Source organism: Apostichopus japonicus, chromosome 4, assembly GCF_037975245.1.
Source record: "Apostichopus japonicus isolate 1M-3 chromosome 4, ASM3797524v1, whole genome shotgun sequence".
Taxonomy (NCBI): Eukaryota; Metazoa; Echinodermata; class Holothuroidea; order Aspidochirotida; family Stichopodidae; genus Apostichopus; species Apostichopus japonicus.
This window is the reverse complement of record NC_092564.1, coordinates 17,636,001-17,659,672: the sequence shown is the minus strand read 5'-3', so window position 1 is coordinate 17,659,672 and position 23,672 is coordinate 17,636,001. Positions and strand designations below refer to the sequence as shown.

At 36.4% G+C, this 23,672-nt stretch overlaps 1 protein-coding gene across 4 annotated transcripts in view; it reads right to left on the bottom strand.

Annotated features, from left to right (window-relative positions):
• Window positions 1-1,092: 1,092 nt before the first annotated feature.
• Window positions 1,093-23,672, bottom strand: part of LOC139966659 (angiotensin-converting enzyme-like) — a 69,466-nt gene continuing 46,886 nt past the window's right edge. For all 4 annotated transcript variants that reach the window (XM_071969920.1, XM_071969922.1, XM_071969919.1 and 1 more), the window contains exons 2-12: window positions 16,484-16,771; window positions 15,049-15,182; window positions 14,082-14,236; window positions 10,780-11,066; window positions 9,461-9,649; window positions 8,009-8,276; window positions 7,259-7,482; window positions 6,521-6,665; window positions 6,088-6,186; window positions 5,171-5,293; window positions 1,093-4,236 (exon numbers count right to left, since the gene is read on the bottom strand). In XM_071969920.1, coding sequence (XP_071826021.1) covers window positions 4,074-4,236; window positions 5,171-5,293; window positions 6,088-6,186; window positions 6,521-6,665; window positions 7,259-7,482; window positions 8,009-8,276; window positions 9,461-9,649; window positions 10,780-11,066; window positions 14,082-14,236; window positions 15,049-15,182; window positions 16,484-16,697 — 2,001 coding nt within the window. In that variant the 5' untranslated portion in view covers window positions 16,698-16,771 and the 3' untranslated portion in view covers window positions 1,093-4,073. The remainder of the gene's footprint in view (window positions 4,237-5,170; window positions 5,294-6,087; window positions 6,187-6,520; window positions 6,666-7,258; window positions 7,483-8,008; window positions 8,277-9,460; window positions 9,650-10,779; window positions 11,067-14,081; window positions 14,237-15,048; window positions 15,183-16,483; window positions 16,772-23,672) is intronic.

The window sequence follows — 23,672 nt, the reverse complement described above, 5'->3', positions numbered from 1 at the left end:
TTTAAAATAGGGATGTCATGTCCGAAATATCTCATAATCAGGATCCAAAAAACTTTTTTTTTTAATTTCGGGTGTTATTTTGGGAAAATTGCCCCAGTCAATCTTGTTTCAGGCGCAACGTTAGAATGTTCGAGAGCTCTGTTATATTATTCGATGAAGAAAATGGCCTCATGCAGGCTATTATAGGCCTATACACATGCAATACACAATTACACATAGTTACATTCCTAGGTACCGATTGCTAGGGCATCCAGGTGAAACGTGTATTAAGCATTACCCTGGTTACATGAGATTCTCAGCTGTTCGAGGGAACATGTACGTGTGTAGGCCTACTATAGGGCCTATATGAATACTATGAGGGTGCATATGTACTATATCAATACCGTGGGCGCAATAATACATTTTGTTGTTATAGGGCCAATGAAGCCTACAGTCAACTATTTTTGCTTTATAAAGACGCTTTATTTGAAAAGATCGCACTGCGTTTATGGTAGGCGAGAAATGAAGCTAAAAAAGAGCCGTACATTAACGAAGATGCATAAATGTAGGCATGAAAATATTCTTATCCCTGACATTTGGTGGGGGGGGGGATATGGTGCATTACATCCCCTCCACCCATTTTCATGGGGGGATATATCCCCCCTCCACCCAGGATCGCCGCCCATGGCCATATGTGATCCATTTTTCGACCTTAATAATAAGCAACATTTCCAGTAAATATGGACACAAAATGCACAATTTAGTATGGCTGGCATGTCATTTAGTGTTTATAGTGATAATACAAACACAATTACCATCTATGTTTCTAAAACTATTATGCCGCCGAACTACGCCAGAACCTTTTTTTTGGCAAACAAAAAATAAAGCATACGGGAGGGGGGGGGGTTGAGCGATTACCGACATCTCACATAAAGGTCTTCATCAATTTTTTTTTGGTGACGGCCAAAAGGGGGGGCGCGCGCCTGTTGCGCCCCCCTGGATACGCCCCTGAGTATATCCTACTGTGTTTCATCTTCCTTGAGTATAGTTGAATGTTTATCCATTAGTAACATTCAAAAACACAATTCTTGAGTGAGTGGCAAAACATTGAGATGGAGTTTTTAAATATATATTTCTTTTCAATATACATTTCACGTTATTTGTGACAGAAAATCGTTTTAAAAACAAGTTGAGAATGGTTTAGGTCATGTATGCCACCACACACATATTCTTTCAAGTGGGTTGGGTTTAATATTACCCAAAAAAATACAAAGTTTACTACAATATTAAAAGACACGATTTTTGAAATAAGACACGAAAGAATACAGTTGTTAGAGCAGAAGGTGTTTAATAAATTAATATCAGTTGGTGGACATTTATTGATATGTATACATAGTTAATGTATATATATATATATATATATATATATATATATATATATATATATATATATATATAATTGTACGTATTAATAGATATTAATTCGGAATTTAAGCATTTTGAAACTACAGAAAAAGCTGAAAGAAAGAAAACGTTGACCTTTGACACATGAAAAGAAACCAAGAAATTCTGAAACAAAAGTAAACCTCTACCACGTATATACGTTACAAAATTTCAGCGCATGCGCCGTATGGCTACAATTAAATTGTCAACGGCTTTACTTCATACCTGAGGTAAGCTATACTTACACACCAAGCCTATCAGAAATTACGTGTCTATTTTGTTGAAAATTATATATTTTATATATCTGATTTGTTTTCTCCTATAAATTTACAATAATGTTTTATGCATGCGTTAAAGATTTGCATAACCTAAACTTTCTTAAAAGTAGACCTAACGCTTTAAAAACGAAGAATTAAACTTTTAATTAAATCTAACAAACAAGTCACGAAGATGGAGAAAAGTGATTTGATATAGTAATGATGCCTAGCGATATAGCACTTCTTCTTAGGGGCGCTGGAAGCCACGGCGTGCACAAGGATAGGGGTGGGGTGGGCTTTCTCCCTCCACCTCCCCCCCCCCCCATGCCCAAATCTCATTCATAAGTCGCCGGGATGTTGTCTACTTTCAGTCGGGGAAGTATGAGACCACTCATGCGTTTATATCTAAATATATAACTAATTTATAATCTACACGTGCCTCAGAAAACCTCATATGCCTCAGAATGCGCCATTTGACGTAAACTGTTCATGTATTTCCTGGGGGTGGGGGGGGGGTTACAGACGTCCCTATATGGACGTCGGCTTCGACGACATAACAGGGCCACATCGACCCCTTTATCAAATCCAGGATCTGCCTTTTCTACTGCATAAAGGTTTCATGCAGCTACCTTAATCAGTCGGGCAAGTTCAGAAGTTGGCCCCACCACCCCACCTTTGAAATCCTATGCAAACTTATGCTGTTGAAGCGAGGGAGCAGGTGTGGCAACATGAAATAGTATATATATATATATATATATATATATATATATATATATATATATATATATTTGTGTGCAGACATGTCATAGAATGATAAGTAATTGCACTTAGATGGCGAAAACCATATAAACTATCATAATTGTAGACAAAATGTGTTTGTTTCCTAAATATTGTCATTAAATTTAATTAATTTAGTTGTATCAGAAATGTGACAGGCGGTCATTGAGAAAGTGACCATGAAGTTTGCACATATTTTCATGTTTCATATACAATAGTAATGTTCAATTTAGTATGACCAAATTGAAAAAAGGGCCAGGTTGGAGAACTTTACTTGTACTTTACAAAACTCCTCATATGATCAACATAAACCTAACAACATGAAAACAATCAGCTCATCTCCAGCGGAATTCGTATTAGAATGGTACATCCTTCACTCACACTCAAATGATTAATTATGGTGTCATTAACACCATGATCATAGAAACAAATGTTTACTTTTCCAATTTTGCCTGTAGATTCTACTACGCATATCAATATTTTGGAGAAAAAAAAACATGACATTAATAAATAGGCCCCATGAGGTTAAACAATGTAATAAACACACACGTGGTTAATCTTGACATTTTTCTTAAAGTTAAATTTTCTTAAAACCTATTTTTTATATCAAATTTTTAACTCTTATTAAACATAATCATTCATTGTTCAGATGATTGTTATAGTTCTAACTTTATTTCACGGTTTAATTAACCTTTGTAAACCGAGAGTTCTAGTTTTCTACCTGCTCTACAGTATAGACATACATCTTCAAAAGAAAAGCTATAGCGCCACCGAAAAAAAGAGGTTCTTCTACCACAAATGATTGAAACAGTTCCATAAACTTCAAGTCACAAAATGTCCCCAAACTGAATTTCAAAGAGTAAATGATATTAAGCCCGTTAGAAATCTTGTGGAAAAACAGGTGTCCTAATAGGGACACCCCTTCCCTTAGACTATCCCCCAGGATGGACGTCATGATCGAACTCGTGCCTATCTTTGCTATCAACCAAGATCAATTTTTTTAGGCAAAAGCGTTTTAAGAACTGAGGGAGCTATTGCTGATCTAAAGAACAGATAACGCAGTACCTTCGAGTATCGAACACCAGATTTTGTCTTGTAACAATATCGATGTTATATAACAGCTGCTATACGAGGACGATTATTTCCACGTGACTTTTTACTTCGTAGTATTGTCATTGTAATCTGCCATTCATTGAATTGAGTATTATGGGAGCATCTCGTCATGTGTATAATCACGATCCTAAACTAATACATTAGTAAATTAGTCAAAATTAGGTAATGATTTATGATAAGCTGTTAACATCTTATAGTAGTTTTTGCTTTCTATGTTGGACCTCTGATTGATGATCCAAACACTCCCTCAACTCCCCCCCCCCACCCCCACGCTCACCACCCCCCCTACCCTCCATTCTCCCTTCCGTCGTATCCTACTCACAGAAACCTTTTATCAAGTGCAATTTAATGTGCAGCTTTGGACCTTGCTTGTAATTAAGCAGTCACTAAGCAGTGTTGTAGACATCTGTGCTCGTGTCCGTCTATATGTTTTGTTAGTGCGTCTGTTCCATTTCCACGTCGATTTGTGTTGGGCTTTAATTATTGTTATTATTCCTTTGTCATTTACCAGCCCACTTTTTCTTTATGTTTCCTATTATCCTCCTCCAAGAATTTTAGAAGTGGACTAAAATATTCCTGAATAGCGCTCGGATCAATCTTCTGCTGCCCGGTCAAGACTTCCATTGCTTCCTGCCAAGGTTGGCTTAAACCCATCGACAGCATTTCACTATACAGAACAAAGAAGAAAAGACATCATGAATATTCAGTTAGAGTACACAATACAGCCAATCCTCACGTGACAGTATTTCTCAAGAGAACCGTTTTGTACACAGTTTAATTAATATGCAATAACCGTCAATATGATATACAATTCAAACAGAGTTCAATCAAATGTTTTTCACTGGGCTTAAGTGACCAACGGAGGCAAACCTGGGACGACCTGTTTTGTGGAAGACGATGGAGGGCAAGGATGGGAAGGGGATGGGTGACGGGTGGAGGTGAGTGTATAAAGGGCGACGCGTACGGGAGGAGGACAGTGTGAAGGACGACGGGATGATGGCAGTGTAAAGGGCGACGGGAGGAGGGGAATGTGAAGGGAGAAGTGAGGGGAGGGACGGGAGAAGGGGGACGGGAGTAGGATTGGGGGAGGGGGCGCGAGGAGGGGAGGAGGGGTAAGAGGGGCAAGAGAGGGAAGAGAGGGAAGAGGGGATTGCTGCAGGATGACATTAAGGCAACGGGGTCAAATATTACAATTCGCAGTTATGGATATCTTCTCGTCTTCCTCGTTTTTTTCTTTAGGGGTGAGGGTAGTTGCTTAAAGTTCAGCTTCGATATTATTGTTGCAGAGCCAATTTATAGATACATTTGTCCCAGCGTAAAAAATATCAATCAATTGTACCAATCGTTGTCAATGATCGAGCACTACTGTGTTTCCAGGCACCAGAGAACTGACAAACACCATTACCATTTGGAAAAAAACAAATTTATATCACGCACTCGTTATTTTCTAATGGATTCGTCGCTAGCGAATGGTTAGTATAACTTTGCAGGATATTGCTACCACTGACAGATTCAATATTCTATATGGCTTTGCCGGGTGTGATAAACAGACGCGGAGAAAAGCAGATAAAAACAGGGCGAATAAAAGAGAAGATACTAACCGAAGTTTGTCTCCTGCCTTTGTAGATTGGTATATGTGACATTTATGTAACGGGCCTTTGAATCCAGCTTCGTCGCAAAGGGAACGATGAAATTGAAACTGTATGAGAAAACTCACGAAGTATCTGTAGAGAAGTGACGTCAGACACAATGAAATAATGAAACCACAATTAATAAGAAGAAAAAGAGGCATAGTAAAATGAGAAATAATATCAAATACCAAATATCAAAATATCAAATACCGATTAATGAAAGAGAATGTAGGTCAGAAATGAGGAGTCTTCATTTAATATAAATAAATATGTTTCTCGTGGGGAGAAAATGATCACATAATTAAATAAACAAAATAATCATGTTAAACAAAATTAAAGAAACGAATTTGACTCAAATTTGTTCAAGAGTTTCGATTTCATCGATCAATTTTAAGGTTTTTCATAATTAATATTATTATTATGATCCATCTTGACTTCACAAACTAACCTGACTTCTCGGGATAATATTCAAGGTCCTATATTTTTGACATTTGTGTACAATATTAGGCTTGTGATGATATAATGTTTATAATATCTATGTAAAAAAAATAAGTTATAATACAATAATTGTAAAACTAACAGTTGAAGCTTCTTCGTACAGAGGAAACTTTCTGTCGCTAATGCAGATGTTGCACTATAAAATATTCGAAAAGAGGAGTGAGTGATGGTTCCAGAAATGGGACAATGGAGTGGGGGGTGGGGGGAGTCGATTGGGGTACATTGCTCAAACGCTCACAAATTTGGGCAAGTTAGGTAGTTAGAATGGGAATGCGCAAGACTTTCGAGGAGAAAGGTAAGATAGGAGTGAAGTCATTTGATTACTTTTTTTGCTAGTGAGAACCAACCACCCCCCATCCCCTCCCCTCCCCAAAGAGAAAATAAATTACCTAATGTAAGGCGTAAGGGCTGGAATGTGATACTTAGCACCAGGATCAAAGTCTTCGGCGGTTCGTTTGACTGGAGGAATCAGTCCCTGATAATGTTGTCTGAAACAAGCAAAAGCAAAAAATGTAGAAACAAGAATTCAAGATAATCACGATCCTTTCCTTTCCAGATTAAAACAAATTGTGACAATATCCAACAAGCAAATGTCATCCGATTTGGGACTACTGGAATTATCTGAATACACTACGGGAAAACCGGGATAATCTGAATACACCGCGGGAAAATAGGATTAGTCCCCTCCCCCCCTCCCACCACCCCACCCTTCACATTCCTACATCATCTAGATTTAGTTAGGTATATACAACACGGGGTCGTATTGCGCGAAAGGTTCAAACAAAATATAAATTTAATGTATTATCAATACAAATTGTATACCGTAACTTCCACCATTCTTCATTGTATTTATCCGGTGTTATTTCACCCCTGAAGACACGCCAACGCCACTGATCTATCAGTAGACCGAATGGAAGGAACGCCACCTTCTCTAATGCATTCAACATGAGATGGTTTAGATCTGCTTCTATCGAAAAAGAAATATTAAAACACATTTACCAGAATGCAAAATTGCAATGTGCTTTCGATGATGTAACATGAGCAGTTTTCTCCATGAATCTGTCGTAATGTATAGTGAGGGTGTACATGTTTACAAGGGTTTTACGATTTAACCTCTGATGACCCCAAATGACCTTCGATCTCCACCAAAAACAATAGGCTTATTTAACTTAATGTGGTACTTCTACACACAAATTAGAGGTCGGTCCATGCTTCCAGTATTGAGATATCGTGATTACAGGGTTTTCACAATTTGACCCCAAATGACCTTTGACTTCGACCAAAAACAATAGGTATCATCATCAATCAATGTGGTGATTTTACAGATCAAATATGAATTGTTCTGACCTTCCCTTCTTGAGATATCGTGTTTACAATGTTTTCACAATTTGACCCCAAATGACCTTTGACTTCGACCAAAAATAACACGCTTCTTGTACTCCTGTGGTACTTCTACACACCAAATATGAAACTGGTCTGAGATATCGTGTCTACAAGCTGGGCGTCACACACTCTAGAATGGAAGAGAAGGGAAGGAAGCAAGAAGACAGGATCACTTACTCTCGTCAGTTTCTGGACTTTCTAGTAGTCCTATCTTATGGAGATAATCGGGAGTGACTGCGGAAAGACCAATGGTATCACCTACAGCCTCGTGGAAGCCTGGATTGGCTCCCTCTCGAAACACAATGGGTTGCGGGTTATACATCAGATAATACTCCACGTGGCCCATCTCATGGTGCACAGTATGGAGATCGTCCATGGTAATATCAGTACACATTTTGATCCTGGATGGAGTCAAATGAAAATAATCTCATAAACAAACAAAATATTAACCGAGCATGGTATAGGTAAAAATCTGACCATATGGTTGTTAGATGTCAAGGACGTAGACAGGCGAGTTTATCTGTTACATAAGTACTGAAGGCGACTTTTTGTGTGGTAGGAGAGAGACATCTATTTATTACGTACTGGACTGAATATTTACGAACGACAATACTTGCTTGTCCAGTTTCCTGTCAACCCATGTACGATTTGGTAGCTGTTTAACACGACCGATGGCGCACTCTATCAATTGTGGCAGGTTAGGTAGTTGGGCTCTCTTTTCCCCCTAAATTACATTATGAAACTGAGAAAATACTCCAATGTTTATCCATTATTCCCGGGACATTTTTCATATTTTCCCGGGCCCCCTACCTGATCCCGGGTCCCGGAGTTGTAACCCATTTTACCACCCCCTTCCCCACACCCCTCCCCCTTCACACACACCTCCCTTACAGGTAGGTGACGTTAACCGTTCTCAAAGAATCTAACCTGACGTCTTTATGAGCAGAGAGATCACTGGCGGATCCGTGGCACGTGACCTTTCTATCAGCTGGTTTTTCCAACATGGATAATTTCCAAAACGAGTCAGGCATTGGGTCAAGACCGATGGAAGTGAAGAATCGTTCTGCTGTCTCAAACATTCGCCGGACGGTATAATTTTGCTTCAACATCTCTCCTGTTACGTCGCCGACCTCTACTTCCGGGTATGGTGCAACGATGTCATAAATATTCTGCCATTGTTGCGCCCACATGTTTCCTGGTTTGTTTGGTTGAAGAACAGAAAAAAACAAGTGCAATTTTATCATCCTCAAGCAATTTATATACAAAGGTGTTTTCCTACATCGGCCTCCAATTAGTGAAAGTACTTGTTGTATCGTGTTACAGCTCGTAGCAATAATGGACAGACGGTAGTGTAGAATAATCTCGCAAAACGACCGAAATGGCCGCAGTACAACAGAATATAGCAACTGAGAATGTCAACTTATGTTAACAGGATGTTAACTTTCAAATATTTCAAGCTGTTCATCGCTTTTATCTTACGGAAACGATGTGAAGAACCTCTTTTTGCAGGAGCGATATCTGAGACATGTATTTTCATATATAACAACGCATAAAATACAGTTCAGCGACATAACAAACACAATAGCATAGAAATAGCACATAGAAGGCTTATATTGTAGATTTATTTATGAGAGAAAATTGCAAGGAAGTAATTTTTTGACAATTTTATCAATGCAACTCACAACAGCAGAGTTAGTGACGTCATTATGGCGTCAAGCTGAACTGCCTTTGATTTTCTCAATAATGTATAAATTAGTGATCCAATGAAGATAATAAAATGCTAGCGAACAAGAAGCATCCTGATGAATTCTTAAATGAAAGAACACCCAGATGGGACATTGTTTTGTTTTTATTTCCCCTTATTTTCTTTCTTCTCTCGCTTCAAATCACTTGCACTGACAGTACGAGCAGTATGGCTACCCTGTTTGTATCAGATCAAAGGCTAGGAACTGTTCATATTGTCAATACGAGTGCTTTGAAGCATGGTATAGGACATTTTAGTGCGATATTAGCATAAGGGAATGATGCATGAAGAGAACGATTGATAAATCAGCATACATTCCAAATGTATCATATATTAAGACTAATTCAATAACAAATGATAACAATAAGAAAAGGGTTTCTAGAACGGACGTCATTATGACGTCACAGACCATCTTCTATATGATCTACTTTGTGCAGTAAGTAATGAGTCAATCTGCCTAAAGAGAAAAGTTTACATTGTTAGGAGAAAACCTTTCTAGAGTAACGAACACGATTTTAAGGATGAGGTGTTCAACTAGCGATGAGTGTGAAATATTTCGTTCCTTTCATACAAGTGCTTAATATCCTGTCACCTAGAAACACATTTGACATTCGACTCTTATATTTATAATTTACCTAGTAAATGAGCAGGGATGGTGTGTTTTCCGACAATTTTACTTCCATAGTGTTCCCTCAACTTTCGTCGTACGTATGCATGAAGTTCCAAGTACATTGGTTTTACTTCTTCCCATAGCTCCATCAAAACCTCCTCAAAATTCTCGTCTTCATACTTTTCAAGTAAAATTTCGCTCCTGTCGTTATAACCTGTTTCACGAAAACACATTGTCGATATGGTTACTTGATATTTGCATAGAAAACTTAAAGGTCAAGTTAAAAGGTCTGACTCGTTATTGTTGTAGTTTGGAGAGAAGGAAATATCATAAATTCATATTTTGTATCTTAGTTACTTTTCATCCATTTCTTCAGATTTCGGTATAAAGTAAGAGGAGACCTGATATTGGTGACAATATCCAAAAGCACCACTAATTTTGATGAATTTTAATAACGTGAATATTTTATTGTTCATCTCAGCGTCCTTTGCATAGATAAGTAGACTACACCTTTAAAGACTATAATTATATGACACATACAAGCACATCAATTTTGAAACGATTCATGTCAAATTAATTTGGCATTTCAATATCCATAATGTATGTTCGTGACATTCTTATTAATTGAAGTTCTCATAAATGACAATAAAAAAATCAACCATAATAAAGAATGTAGCAAAACCTCTAAACATTAACAATGAGTTACCGTTTTCCCAAGGCAAACATAAAAAAGAAAGAAAAGTGTTTTGGGTTTGCCCATTTGCAATATATAGGCCAAATTATCAAATGAAAGGTATGTAGCTGCTAAGATGGATTTGATGTAGGCCTTTATATCTTTAATGGCGAAATTGTGTACATTATACGATATTCGATTGGGTGTCGCGAAAAGCATGCATGTTGCTTATAATTCAGAATGTTACATTCGGAAGTGAGAAGAGGAAGCGGGTCATGACCCGGAAGTGGGTCATGGGGCGGGGGGTGGCTGATTTGAAAGCAGACGGAACAGAGAGGAGGGAAGTAAATCATCAAAATTTTACGTAGTTATGATTTCTTCAATTTACTCTTGATATCTATTTGTTTCATTTTTAATCTTTTCACATCTTCTGTTTTCTTCGATATCTCCGTTCGGTACTATATAGCTTTTCACATTTGTTAACAACACACGAGGTATACTTGTGGCCACAAAACTATAACTGATTTGAACGACGATACTTGGTCCATTCGGTAGGAAGAGGGAGTGGCTGTTACCAAGTTTGGCAGGTTAGGTACGTGAGGGTGTGTGAGGGGCCGGGTGGGTTGCATAATTTGATAGGACACGGGTTTCTCATAGAGCAATTGGCCTACCTCCTCTCACAGCGGCGTAGTTCGTCATTTCCACGTATACCGGATAAAGCGAACCTATTTCAGGTCCGACGGCGTTCCTCCATTGCTCCCAAACCCATTTTAACTCTTCCTCATCCCTAGATTGGCTGAAAATGAGCTCCATGTGGGGTTCTAAATCTAAGCATTGGGGGATTTTCCCTGCATGGTACTGCTCTACCAAAGATGAGGGCGGTTGCGTTTCCGCATTCAGACAGACCTGTCCTGTGGAATAGATCCTAGCCATTCTGGTAGCAGCCTCCGAATCGATTCTAGAAAGACAATTAAGAAAGACGAAAAAGAAACAAGACAATCAAACAAACAAAATAATTGACTGGGGAGGACCTCACAAGAAAGTCTAAAGATTAGTTTCGAAATGAACGAAACCAATAAGTTTATTTGTGTGTGTGTGTTTTTGTTTTTCTTCAATTTTTCAATCGTCAATAACATGTATATAGCGATGAAATAAAAGTCTATTACTTTATTATTTTCGCAAACCATGAACACAAGCCTGTTATTTTGATTAAAGATAAGACGAAATTGCCTCAACTAATTATTTTCTAGATACATGTATTAAGGACACAGACTGCGAACATATTCCGAATGGCTTAATATGAAATATTCTAAAAATTTCGAGAATTACCAAATTAAAGATTTTTTTTTTTTGTATCTCGACGATTATTTGAATCTGCCTTTCATTTCCACATGAATACTCGATGATAAGAAATTATGCTCATACTTGGGTGAGTTATCATCTTTAATCTTAAAGTTGCAGGAACAAGATCAGAGACATACGATTAATGATGACATCTGTGGATATACAGGGGGAGGGTTGTGGGGTGGTGTGGGTGGGGTGGGGGTACCGGGTTACTGAATGATTCAGTGTAGATCCACTTTTGATTTTCTAGTATATTAGGGGGCAATGCTTAGTAACATTCTTGCTACCGTTATTTATGTTTTTACCCCTCTCCATTGTCATTAATCAACATCAACAACATCTTGAGCAATGTTATAACATTAGGTAAATTACTCAGATGAAAAAAAACAAAAACCATTCAATGTGAAAACAAGACTTTTATGGCCTCAAATGAATGTGTAGTTAGGTAGATCGGGAAAGTGCAGATGCGGAGGTTCAGTGGGGAGACAGGTAAGATGGGAGCGACGTTAACTTGATGTTTACTAAACATTTTACAAGTTTGTCAAGGACACATTGAAAGTCATCCAAGGCAGCTCTGTTGCATAAATGAAATGAAATTAGATTATTTATTTATTTATTTTTATTTATTAGGTTAATTTGACCTCCACTGAGAAGCACATGTCGTCATGTCTCTGAAGCCTCACTTAAAGGAGGATTCTAGAATCCAATATGAATATCTCCGAAAAAACTCATTAACTGTAGGAACATTATTATCATCCATTTTTTTCTACTTAGGAATATAACATATCAAGATCCAAATCCCTTCTATAAAAGGTCATAAATGGAATAATGTGTGTCCAGGCAACTCCCCACTAGTGCTGCCCTGCAGTCAACCAGCTGAAAGTGACACAGGGACTTATAAATACATTGCTACTGTGTATAAGGGGGGGGGGGATACAGTAACAGTGGGGGCACATTTCATACAAAAGGCTGAGCTGAAAGGTATATATACACATATAGTCTTTAATATAGGAAGGAATTTTAGATACTTTTTGAGAAAAGTCACCCAGGAAAGAACCTGTGCAAGAAAACCAAACTACCGAACGACTGATCCGCTCTCAGTCCCCTTGCATCGGGACTGTGACTGTGAGATCATCGTCGGGTGTGCATCACCATTCCCCTCGAAAGGGAACAGATACTACACATGATCGCATTTTAGAAGGATCGAAATCTTTGTGCCATTGTACAATGTATTTATAGAGCTCTAGCAAGAGCGGCAGATCTAAAAGGAACATGCTTTATGTTATATCGCTGTGGTTAAGTTACAACATTCAATAGAGGTGGAAAAGAGAATAATCTGTCGGTTTATCTTCAAAATGTCACATATGGATTTGCCTTTTCTTTAATCTTATAATCCATAATGCTTCTTTCCCTTGTCAAACTAGACGTCATTTCCTTTCTTCATTTCATTTTCCTATAGAGTACACAATGATAAACCAACACTTAAGGGTGAGCCAAAAAAAACAACTTATGTTTGAGTAAAAACCGTAAAATATAAACAATTATAAAAGTAACAAGAAAACATTTTACACCTGCCGCCATGCAAAACAAAACAGTCTCACAGTTGAAAAACCTCACGATTCCCTGAGAGAAACCTGATTGCGGATTTGCCTCTGAGCTGGAATCAAAACCCTCCGAATCTTTCAAAAGACAGATAAAACTTTTGAGTTTGCTAAATGGCAACATAACACGATAAATATAGATTCCAGTTTCCCCTTGCTGTTGTTGTAACGCGTACAAAACGATATTGAATTCTTTCTCTCTTGTTGAAGCGGTAATAGATAGTTTGAAAATCTGCGACTTTATTATATTGAAATCAATTTATCCTTTTCCACAAAATAGTTACGAGTTATGGGCAGCAACAATAAAACACCCATGAGGATACAAACTTGATGCAGCGGAAAGGTAAAAAGAGATCAGTTCGCTTGCGTCATGGTATGCGCGTGTGTAAGCTTACTCGTAATACATCGAGGGAAGTTCAGTGCTAAAAAGGGACTGTACTTCTAGCTGATATGTTTCTTCAGATTCTTCGTAAAGTAAAAGCTCTTGGCGAGATTTGTTTTCCCCAGTTGGGTATATCAGCGCGATATTTGGAAGGGTGAATCATGGGACATTCTTTGTCCAGAGTGCAGACACTCCTGTCCAACCTTATATGACGGAGACCCACCCGAATATATATATTTTTTTTAATTTCTAAATCCAGCAAAGAGAGAAGGTGTAGGCCTATACTGAAACTGAAATGACGCGCGGGTGTTCTCGTCACAGCACTTGTTTGATCGCGGAAGAGAGTACCACTCAATATCACCGCTCATTATAGGCTAGGATCTGTCAAAAAAAAAATCACCGCGCAGCATTCGCAAACAATTTTTGGGATGATGTAACCATACGTACCAAACTGGCTGAATGGGTTATGGGAGGGGTGTTAAGCGCAGTGCTGGAATGTTACCAAATTGGGTAGCTTATAATGTAGATAAGAGTGTACATGTTATACGGAGACAGATAAGAGAGGAGTGAAGTAAATACACACGTTCAGTGTTAATCATTAACATTGCATAAGCCAATTCCGCGAAATAGAAATATTAATTTCTACCTTCTTTTCTCTGGATCGTCCATAATGCCTCCTCTTAATAACAGGTAGAATTTTCTTTGATTTTTCTCCGAAAATCCGCTGGTATCGAACTGTTCAGCCTGCTTGCGAAGTTCCAAACCCATTTGTTGAGCATGAATTGATAGATTTTGTTTGAACTGTGGGCAAAGAATAAATCAAACTAAAATAAACAAATTATATACGGTAGCTTACTTTCCAAGGTTTTGTACTTAAGTGCACGGTAAACAATGGCATATGACTCAAAGTCTATATAGTTTAGGAAGTAAATACAAACGGCTGATTGAGAATATAATTATGTGGGTGAATGACGGCGCAGTACTTAACTCTTAACAATTTTGGCAAGTTAATATAACCGGAGTGCATATGTTGTACTGAGACATGTAAGAGAGGAGCGAAGTAATTACACGTTATTAAAAAGATTAAAAGAAATATTTAGAGAGAAAACCAAAAAAACTAACTGGTTTGCACATTTACGAACGACGATACTTACTTGTCTCCAATGCATATGTACTCCAAACTAGCTAGCCTATTCTAGCCTATAACTGGTAAAATTCTTGCATTGCGCCCGCTCCTAAATAACTCTCTACACTGCCATTGTCCTTTCAAATCTGCTGATTAGGTATAAGGCCCCTTATATAGGCATGACCATAACGAACTTTCAGTGACATTCTTGTATTTCGTTCTTATTTCTGTTGTTGGATATAGACAGTTTGTATAAACTAAAGGGACCATTATGATTTGTTATTCCATCAGTCAAATAACCGACGTACACATCACAAATTGAGTAAGTAAATAATTAATTCGACATTTTCATCGGCCATGCATTATGTAATAAGCGTGACATAAATTGGTGCATAATCGTACATATATACGTCTCGCCATACCAATGTTAAGAAAACAGTAAAAAATGAAACGTTTCCACATCATGATTTTGTTATCTTTTTTTTACCTCAGCGTTGTAGTCTGTTATATTGGTATTGTATCTGAAGTTGGCCTTGGCTAGGATGTAATTAACAGTCACGTCCGTGGCATTCTCAGCAGCCAGCCACAGTTCAGCGATCAACTCATTATATATTTGAAAACCTGCAGCAAATTGTGAAGGGAAACATTATTTAATTAATTTATAAAAATGAAAAAAAGTCTGCAAAAACCGTTGCTCAGTCCCAGAATGGTAGATTGGGAGTTTTTTTTTACCCCAAACATACACGAGAAGATTATTCAAATAAAAAAAATTAAAAAATATATATATCCTGCTTAAAAATTAATAATTTGCCACTGAAGGGACTGTTTTAATTTGTACATCGTTCGCCGGAAGCAAAAATGTTTGCAATCTGTACCTACAAATTGTAGAATTTACTCTAATAAAGCTAACAGGACATTTTTCATTCCCAGAGGGGAAATTTGCTCACAAATTTTCCTCGTCATAGCCTTTAGGTTTGTATACATGATGCACGAGACTTTGACAGCTAGCAGAGATACGAAACAGACTTCGAAAAGGGAATTTTCGTTGAGATGAATATAAGATTGTAAAATGATAACAGAGTGAAGTTAAGAAAGAAACCCGTTAGGGTCTTGAAGGATGCATAAACTAGGGAGCTGCGTTAGAGTAGCAGCTCCCTGTATGAACTGAAGGATGTTAGGAAGACACATGCCACACACAAACACACGCGCAAGGAATTTATTGTATGTCATGTTTGATACACTGCTTGTACGGCGTTCCACAGAACTATCTATCCCCTTGTAAAAATTACTGAGTGTAATAAATTTATGAATATTCTCCTCATTATTAGAGACACTGTGGACAGGATCTAACAATACAGTGTATGTCATGTTTGATACACTGCTTGTACGGCGTTCCACAGAACTATCTATCCCCTTGTAAAAGTTACTGAGTGTAATAAATTTATGTCTATTCTCCTCATTATGAGAGACACTGTGGACAGGATCTAACAATACAGAGTAAGCAAAATGTATAGATAGAAAAACATCGCAGATTTATTTCGGAAATTTCAACATTAAAACCAATTTCAAGTGTATAGAATTTAACAATGTCCACATTCATGCCAATATGGATGTACTTAAAGTAGTTAGGTAGTCACGCTCAAAGATGAGGAGTGACCACCCTAGAGAGGTTGGGAGGATTTGGGCTCCGATACAGCAAGAAACATGATATTATTTATATTTAGGTAATCTTTGAAAACAAAATAATGTTCAGATAATTGCAGAATTTGTTTAAAATGACGTTACAAAACAGATTTTTATATTGTTCTTTGGTTCATGAATGGACTTTCTTCTATAAGAGGTAAATTTCCATTTTGAATAATACCGTACTGATTATGAATACCATCAAAACAATTCCGACATGAAAATGTGTTACGTCATACCTGCGAAATATCTGTAACATGCGTCTTCATCAATGTCTTCTAATACAGGTACCGAGCAGCAGATATCTTCGAGCATGTAGGGTACTCGATCTTGCAAAGTCACAATCTCTAATAGCTCCTCTGCATCCTCTTCAGAAGACGGAAAGCCACTTGAGAAGCAGTTACTCAGCAAGATTAGGAGCACCCATAGCCCCGTTACCATGGTGACCTTCATCCGCACTGGTTTGATTGGTTAACCAGTGCTGTCTGCCTCTCTCTTGTGTTAGCTCTGGTTTACAACGTCCGAATCTATTGAGGATGAAAGAAATAACGTGAGAAGAATGGTGATGAAAATAGCAATTGTTTTAAAAAACTGTTACTTTTGCTAAGAAGATACTGAATTTGTAAGTCACAATTACTGTATGACTTAATTAACTACCGTAACCAATGGATGGAAGAACTACGATCCTATAGGTCACAGTTCCGTACGAATAACGTTAAGAAGAATCCAGCCAAAAAATCTCACGATGCTGGTACTTTGGATTTGTAGAATGAGAAGGGCGGGCATTGACGGTAGCAGCCGGTTATAGAGGGCGCACGGTGTTAAATGGTTACCAGTTCATTCAAGGCACGGTAGAACGAGAGTGCTAAGGTTGTGGGGAGACATGTAAGGAGGAGCGAAGTAAAAGTTTATTAAATACCGTTTTGTTATTGTAGTACCCTACGTGCATAGCTATATACAGTATGACAGAATGAGACCACACCGAGCACGAAATTTATGCATTCGAGAAATTTAATTATATAAAATATCAAAAGATAAAAAACCCAGTGTGTCGTCTGACTAAGTTAATTGTGCTCACTTTAAAATTTCTCAAAATTTCGTTTTGAATCTACAGGGAGATGTTGACGTATAGTCGTATTAGAATTAGTTAATTGGTTTCCGGAATTACCATATGGTAATTTATTTTGCAATCAATCACATTTTCTCTTAATATATTTCTCTCTCGCCCTCTCTCTCTCTGTCGCTGTCTACATCGATCGTGTTTGTCAGATTTCATTTCTACCAAACTCACTTCCTGGGTTAGTCTCGCGATATTAAACCGTACTCAAACTTTGTCAGTTAGTTCACACCGTGGTGTCAATATAGCCGATACACTTGGGATGGCATCTCTGTGATTTTATTGAAAGCCATTTATTGTGAGCTATCTAGACCTAAGCTATACAGGTACCTTATATTTCTGTGCTGAGCAACCAACGAGTGCCTTCTCTCAATTATCCATCGAAAGCATGAACTGCAACCCCCCCCCCCCCCCACAATAAAAACTTTCTTGTTTGAGTAGTTACAAACGACGAGAGTCACTTGTCCTCTATTTCAAATAATGCACCTTCCCTCGCTAGCCGCTCGCCCCCCCCCCCTCCCCCACCCAATGCAGACTTAGGTGTGCACACCCACCCCTCGTGTGTACTACATGCACTGGGCAAAATCTTCACAAGTTACCGGACAGAAATATTGTGCCTATCTTAAAATGGTTGGTTCCCCCACCGCACAAACCCCCACCCAACCGCCCCCCCCCCCCGCACCAACCCTTGATCCTTCTCCACGCAGAATTCCTGGCTGACTGGGAGGGAGAGAAACATACATATCCCGTACATAGTCCCTGAATGCGTATCGCTCTGAAATACTGACGCAGAGAGCGATCGAAAAGTCAAAATGGCCTCGAAACGCACATTTTGTCTCCGATATAATCAAGTTATCGTAAAACGTAAGACTGCCGAGCTGTCGTCATAGGCTTTCATATTGAATCTTTAATTTCACAGACGATAGTTTGTAACAACAAGACAGAAACTAGATGAAAGACACGCACGGGGCCTAAATGACCTCGCCAAGATGTAAAATAGCATGTTATAGCATGTGAATCTAATTCACGTCCAATTTTATCTCGTATAGATATATACCCTGCGGTAGAATACACTTCCACTATAGAAGCCATGATTCTGTTTTCAAACATATCACACATACTATTAGTCTAGAACTGCCCAACACCAAAATCAAAGAAATAAAACAACAGACGATACTGATGGGCTAATCTCTAATCAAGTTAAATATTTTCTTCGGCACGTATTATATAGTGAAGTTTACCATAACCATAAATAATATTAACTTATAGTTGTGCTTTTGCATATGAAATGGAGGAAATGTAATGCCACTATTACTTAGAGAAAATGCAGAAAATCAATTATTATTCAATTATTTCAAATTTAAATCGACAACGTGAGCCGGAATAACTAATTTTGTCAAATACATTTTCAGTTAACGAGATCAATGATTTGAGGGAGACATAAATGTTGGCGACGTTATGAACATGGATAATATTATACATTAGACGAGCCTATGAATATACGTGTGTGTGTTTATCTGTACAAATATATGTGTGTGTATATATATATATATATAAATATATATGTATATATATTTATATTTATATATATATATATATAAAGACATATATATATATATAAAGACATATATATATATAGACATATATATATAGACATATATATAAACATATATGTATATATATATATATATATATATATATATATATATATAGACATATAGACATATAGACATATTATAATTGACATTTTTTCAGACCCTTGAAGCAAATGTTAAGATTCACTTTAAATAAATTGGAATTGCAATTCAGTTTATACCCTAATGGACTTGCTTTTCCGTTAGAAGTTAGGCGATCAAATAAATGTGACATGGGCCTACTTATATCACTTTTGACTGAGCAGGCTGAAACACGTACGAATCCCTTCCCATTGATGACGTCACGGGCGTTATACTATTTACACATTCACAATCGGATGATGCAGCACTCAAATTTGTTAATTTGACGAGCAAAGGCAACCTTAATTAACCCCGTCCTTTACCAGATACCGTCACGTTTATACTGAAATGTCTCTACAATGAATAGAACCTTATATTACTAACCTATGTAACAGTGGTGTCCGCACCGTGGAGGTGGGGTTGGGTGGGGGGACGGATGATAAAAAAATGCATGCTTTTTTTAAGGAAGGGTATATGAACCTTAATGTAATGGCCAGCGTAACACCAAGAATTTCAAGAATTGGGCGGCACCTGAGTCGTTGAAGGCGACTCACATGAAGGAGGTTGTGGAAACCCTCCTTTCGAAACTAAAAATCGTTTAGACGTTAAAGAAATGGTTTATTCTAAGGCGTATATTAGACTTAATATTAAGTCTATATACTACTCATCCACCCCACCCATCCCCCTAAAACAAAATTAAAGAAGACAAATGAAAAATATTATTATTGATATATTTTAATTATTTTTTAATTATACTGTAAATTTTTATACTGAAAATGAATTGAAAGCAAAACCAGCTGTCGTGTTGATCTAATATGATTTGCATCTTGGTTTAAACTTATCTCTGTATTCCTGTATTTATAGCCTTTATTATACATATATACATATAAATATATATATATATATATATATATAAATATATATATATATATAAATATATATATATATAAATATATATATATATATATATATATATATATATATATATATATATATATATATATATATATATATATTTATATACATTGGACATGCGAAGAAAAAACACGTGGCCTATATGCAATCACTCACTGTGTCTTTCATTTTGATGTTTTTTTTTTTTTTTTTCCTTCTTCTATGTGAAACATCAGAATATGACTCTGCCTTGTGTCCTTTCGAATCAAATTCAGACTTAATTTTATACTGTTTGTAAATTAACATTCCCCCTAGAGGCTATACAGTCAAAACGATCACGAGATGTACTCCACTGTGTGTTGACTTCACTCAATTACTGTTGGCGAAAATACTTGTGAAGGAAAGAAGAGCAATATAGGAAAAGAAGAAGAAAAAGAACAAATCTCACGACGGTTCACTTCTCCGTCATCAAGAGGCCTTCCAGCGTTACAAAGTTAATGGAATAAATTTTCCTTGATGGTTTGATACAACCTTCTGCAACCGATATGGGAGTATTCTAATACTCACTTCCAACAGGAAGGGAAATTACTATATATTTGCGCGTTAATGATGTTGTCAAATGAAATGACATTCAAGTTTGAATTAATCAGATATATATATATATATATATATATATATATATATATATATATATATATATATATATCTATCTATATATATATATATATATATATATATATATATATATATAGATATATATATATATATATATATATGTATATATATATATATATATATATATACCGATTGATCAATTAGGACGGAATGAAAATAAAGAAGTACAGAGACGTCAAGGTCGTAATAATAATGACAATATCACACTCTTGGTTTAATATAAAGTATATTATTCAATTATAAATGATTGTAAATTAAGTGGATAAAAATGTTTAAAAATAATACCGTTTGTTTTTAACTTGAACGTTAACTCGAGATTGTTTTTATAAGTGTATTTTCAAATCGAAATACCAAGACTGGATTATTTAAGGTATATTGAAATTTTATCAGAGTTTACATAAATCAGTTACAACTCAATAGCTGATGATCGAAAATTAATTTAGAAACAACTGACAATGATTTAAAAGAAATAAATAACATAAAAACGTGTTAATAACTTCTTGCGGTTCAGATGTCTGTCCGCATATTAAATGTATAGAATTCATTGAATCAGTCTTGAGGTTCATATTGTTTTTGATAACGACCGCAAACAAACTAGATATGAACAAAACGAATCTCACAGGGTCGACGGAACCGGCGGGTAAATGAAGCACACTTCTCCTTCCCCGACCCCCTCCCTAACCCCGCCCCACACCAACAACTCAAAATTACTATTTTGTTTTAATCAATTCAGATAATAGAATGTGATATACGCACGGAGAGGACCAGTATTGTTGGGAAGCTTTGAGGTGATTTTGTTTCTTACCCCCTAAAGCCAAAATCACGTGTCCCTGTGAACAATGTTGAAAGACAATTTTATTTTTCTCAACACAAAATGCTATCTTCCTCATTGGCACCATTCACTTTACACTTAATAAAAACCATTAGTCAGAAAAAACTAATGGTTTTATTTTATACTATATTTGGAATTATTCGAATGGAGCACATAATTTTGTATTCATATATGCATTCTTTATGCTCCCACCATCACATTAACATGCAAACACATAAGTAAATTGCATGTCAGCCCAAACCCATATCAAATTAAAGAATCCCTTGAGATTAATATCACTCAAGTCAAGCCGGAAAATATTGTTTCCCAAATAGTCATGTCTTCAGGGGCTGTAAGAATATTCTCTTCATTATCTCTCCCAATCGGAGAGATTTAAGAAGGTTAAAATAATAGACAAATTTTTTCTAAAGTTTTTATAATCTCGTGAGTATTTCGGCACAATACGGTTTTTTTTTTACTATTATTATCACTACCGTTATTTTTCCATATAGCTTGTATATGAGCGGTGAAACCGCGAGATAAAACTAGGATAAAAAATATGATTTCAGCGAACGGAAGAGGAATGATATAAAGTTAAATTTATTATAGGCTACTTCATTTTAGAGAGTGATGTTATCATTATTTACATCGCTGGCTTGTCATTTCATATCGGTTGTGTTTAATTGGAAACACGACATAAATTTCCTTAATATTGATGAGTCCAATATCGTTACATTGATGGTTGTATATATATATATATTCCTATATATATATATATATATATATATATACATATATATATATATATATATATATATCTGATATATATATATATATATATATATATATATATATATATATATATATGAGCCTCAAAATATACACGCTATTTATATCCTAGTTAACGCCATACCTATACCTGCATTTCTATACTACGAATCCATGTAATAGTGGAGAATATTAATATAACCGCTTACGATCTCTCAAGTTGCTCCAACATTTCTGTCTGTTATTTGCGAGTTCCATGCTTGGTTAATAGTGTACGACAACTCCCTTGCAATGCAAAAATACACGCGATCATGCGAAACTACACGTGCTGTCAAATTATCGTACTTAAAAAAAGCATAATGTGTTAAATATGAAGTAGCATATGGACATTTTTTGTGTGTTGTGCATATCTGACTTTGCATATTCATGACTGCATCTAAAACGTGTACAATGTCTTTTCAATTTAAAACTAAGAAAATGCTAGAAAGTATCATGTTTCTATACTTAGGTCGAAAGCTCATAGCTTTATCGTTTTGTTAATGTCAGCTGCCTAAAACAAATACTAAACGTACCTTTTTTTTCGGTTAGAAATTAATTTATGGTTTATTTACAGTCACATTTTTCTTATAGCCTATGTAGGTTACAGAAGGAGCTTTTCATCAGGAAATGAAATGGAATCTATAACTTGCTAACTGTGTTGCTATTAATGTATTTCAATTACATAGAAGTGTTACAAACGCCATGTGCTTTTATGGGTGTTTGTTTTTATTAATTAAAAAAACCTCATGCAGATAAATCCATGCATGCATATATGAAATGAAATGGAATATGTAACTTGCTAATTGTGTTGCCATTAATGTATTACAATTAAATAGAAGTGCTACAAACGGCATGTGCTTATATGGGTGTTAAATTTTTGCTATTTAAAAATACCTCATGCAGACTTGCTTGCTTCATTCTGACATTCTGAAAGTGAACTGTTAAGCATAGCTTAAAATGTACTGGAGAAATGAAGTGATTTCTGGAAGAGTGATTGTATGAGGATTTATCTTGGCAATGAAAGTGTATAGGGTCGTCTTATAGTATGTGTGTTCTGTTGAATAACTTATAAGATAACAATACTTACTGATTTAGAAACCTTTGTAATTCGTTATCGATCTATCGATGTTCTTTTGTAATTTCATTGATATACCCTCGCCTTCAAATCTTTACAACTTAGCGGTATAGTTACAACATCAACAGTTAATTAGTACAATGACATTATGTCATTATTTTACATGCAAAAGTAGAGACAAGGCTAGGCCCTACTTCTGCTAGTGACAAAGGTGTGGTAGGCTTATAGTTATATGGTGAATGCGGATGTTTATTTGAATAGCAACTGCTTCTCTCATGATTTGAAATATTTATTATCACGTTAATACATTAAAACATCATTTCTCTTCAAGCGC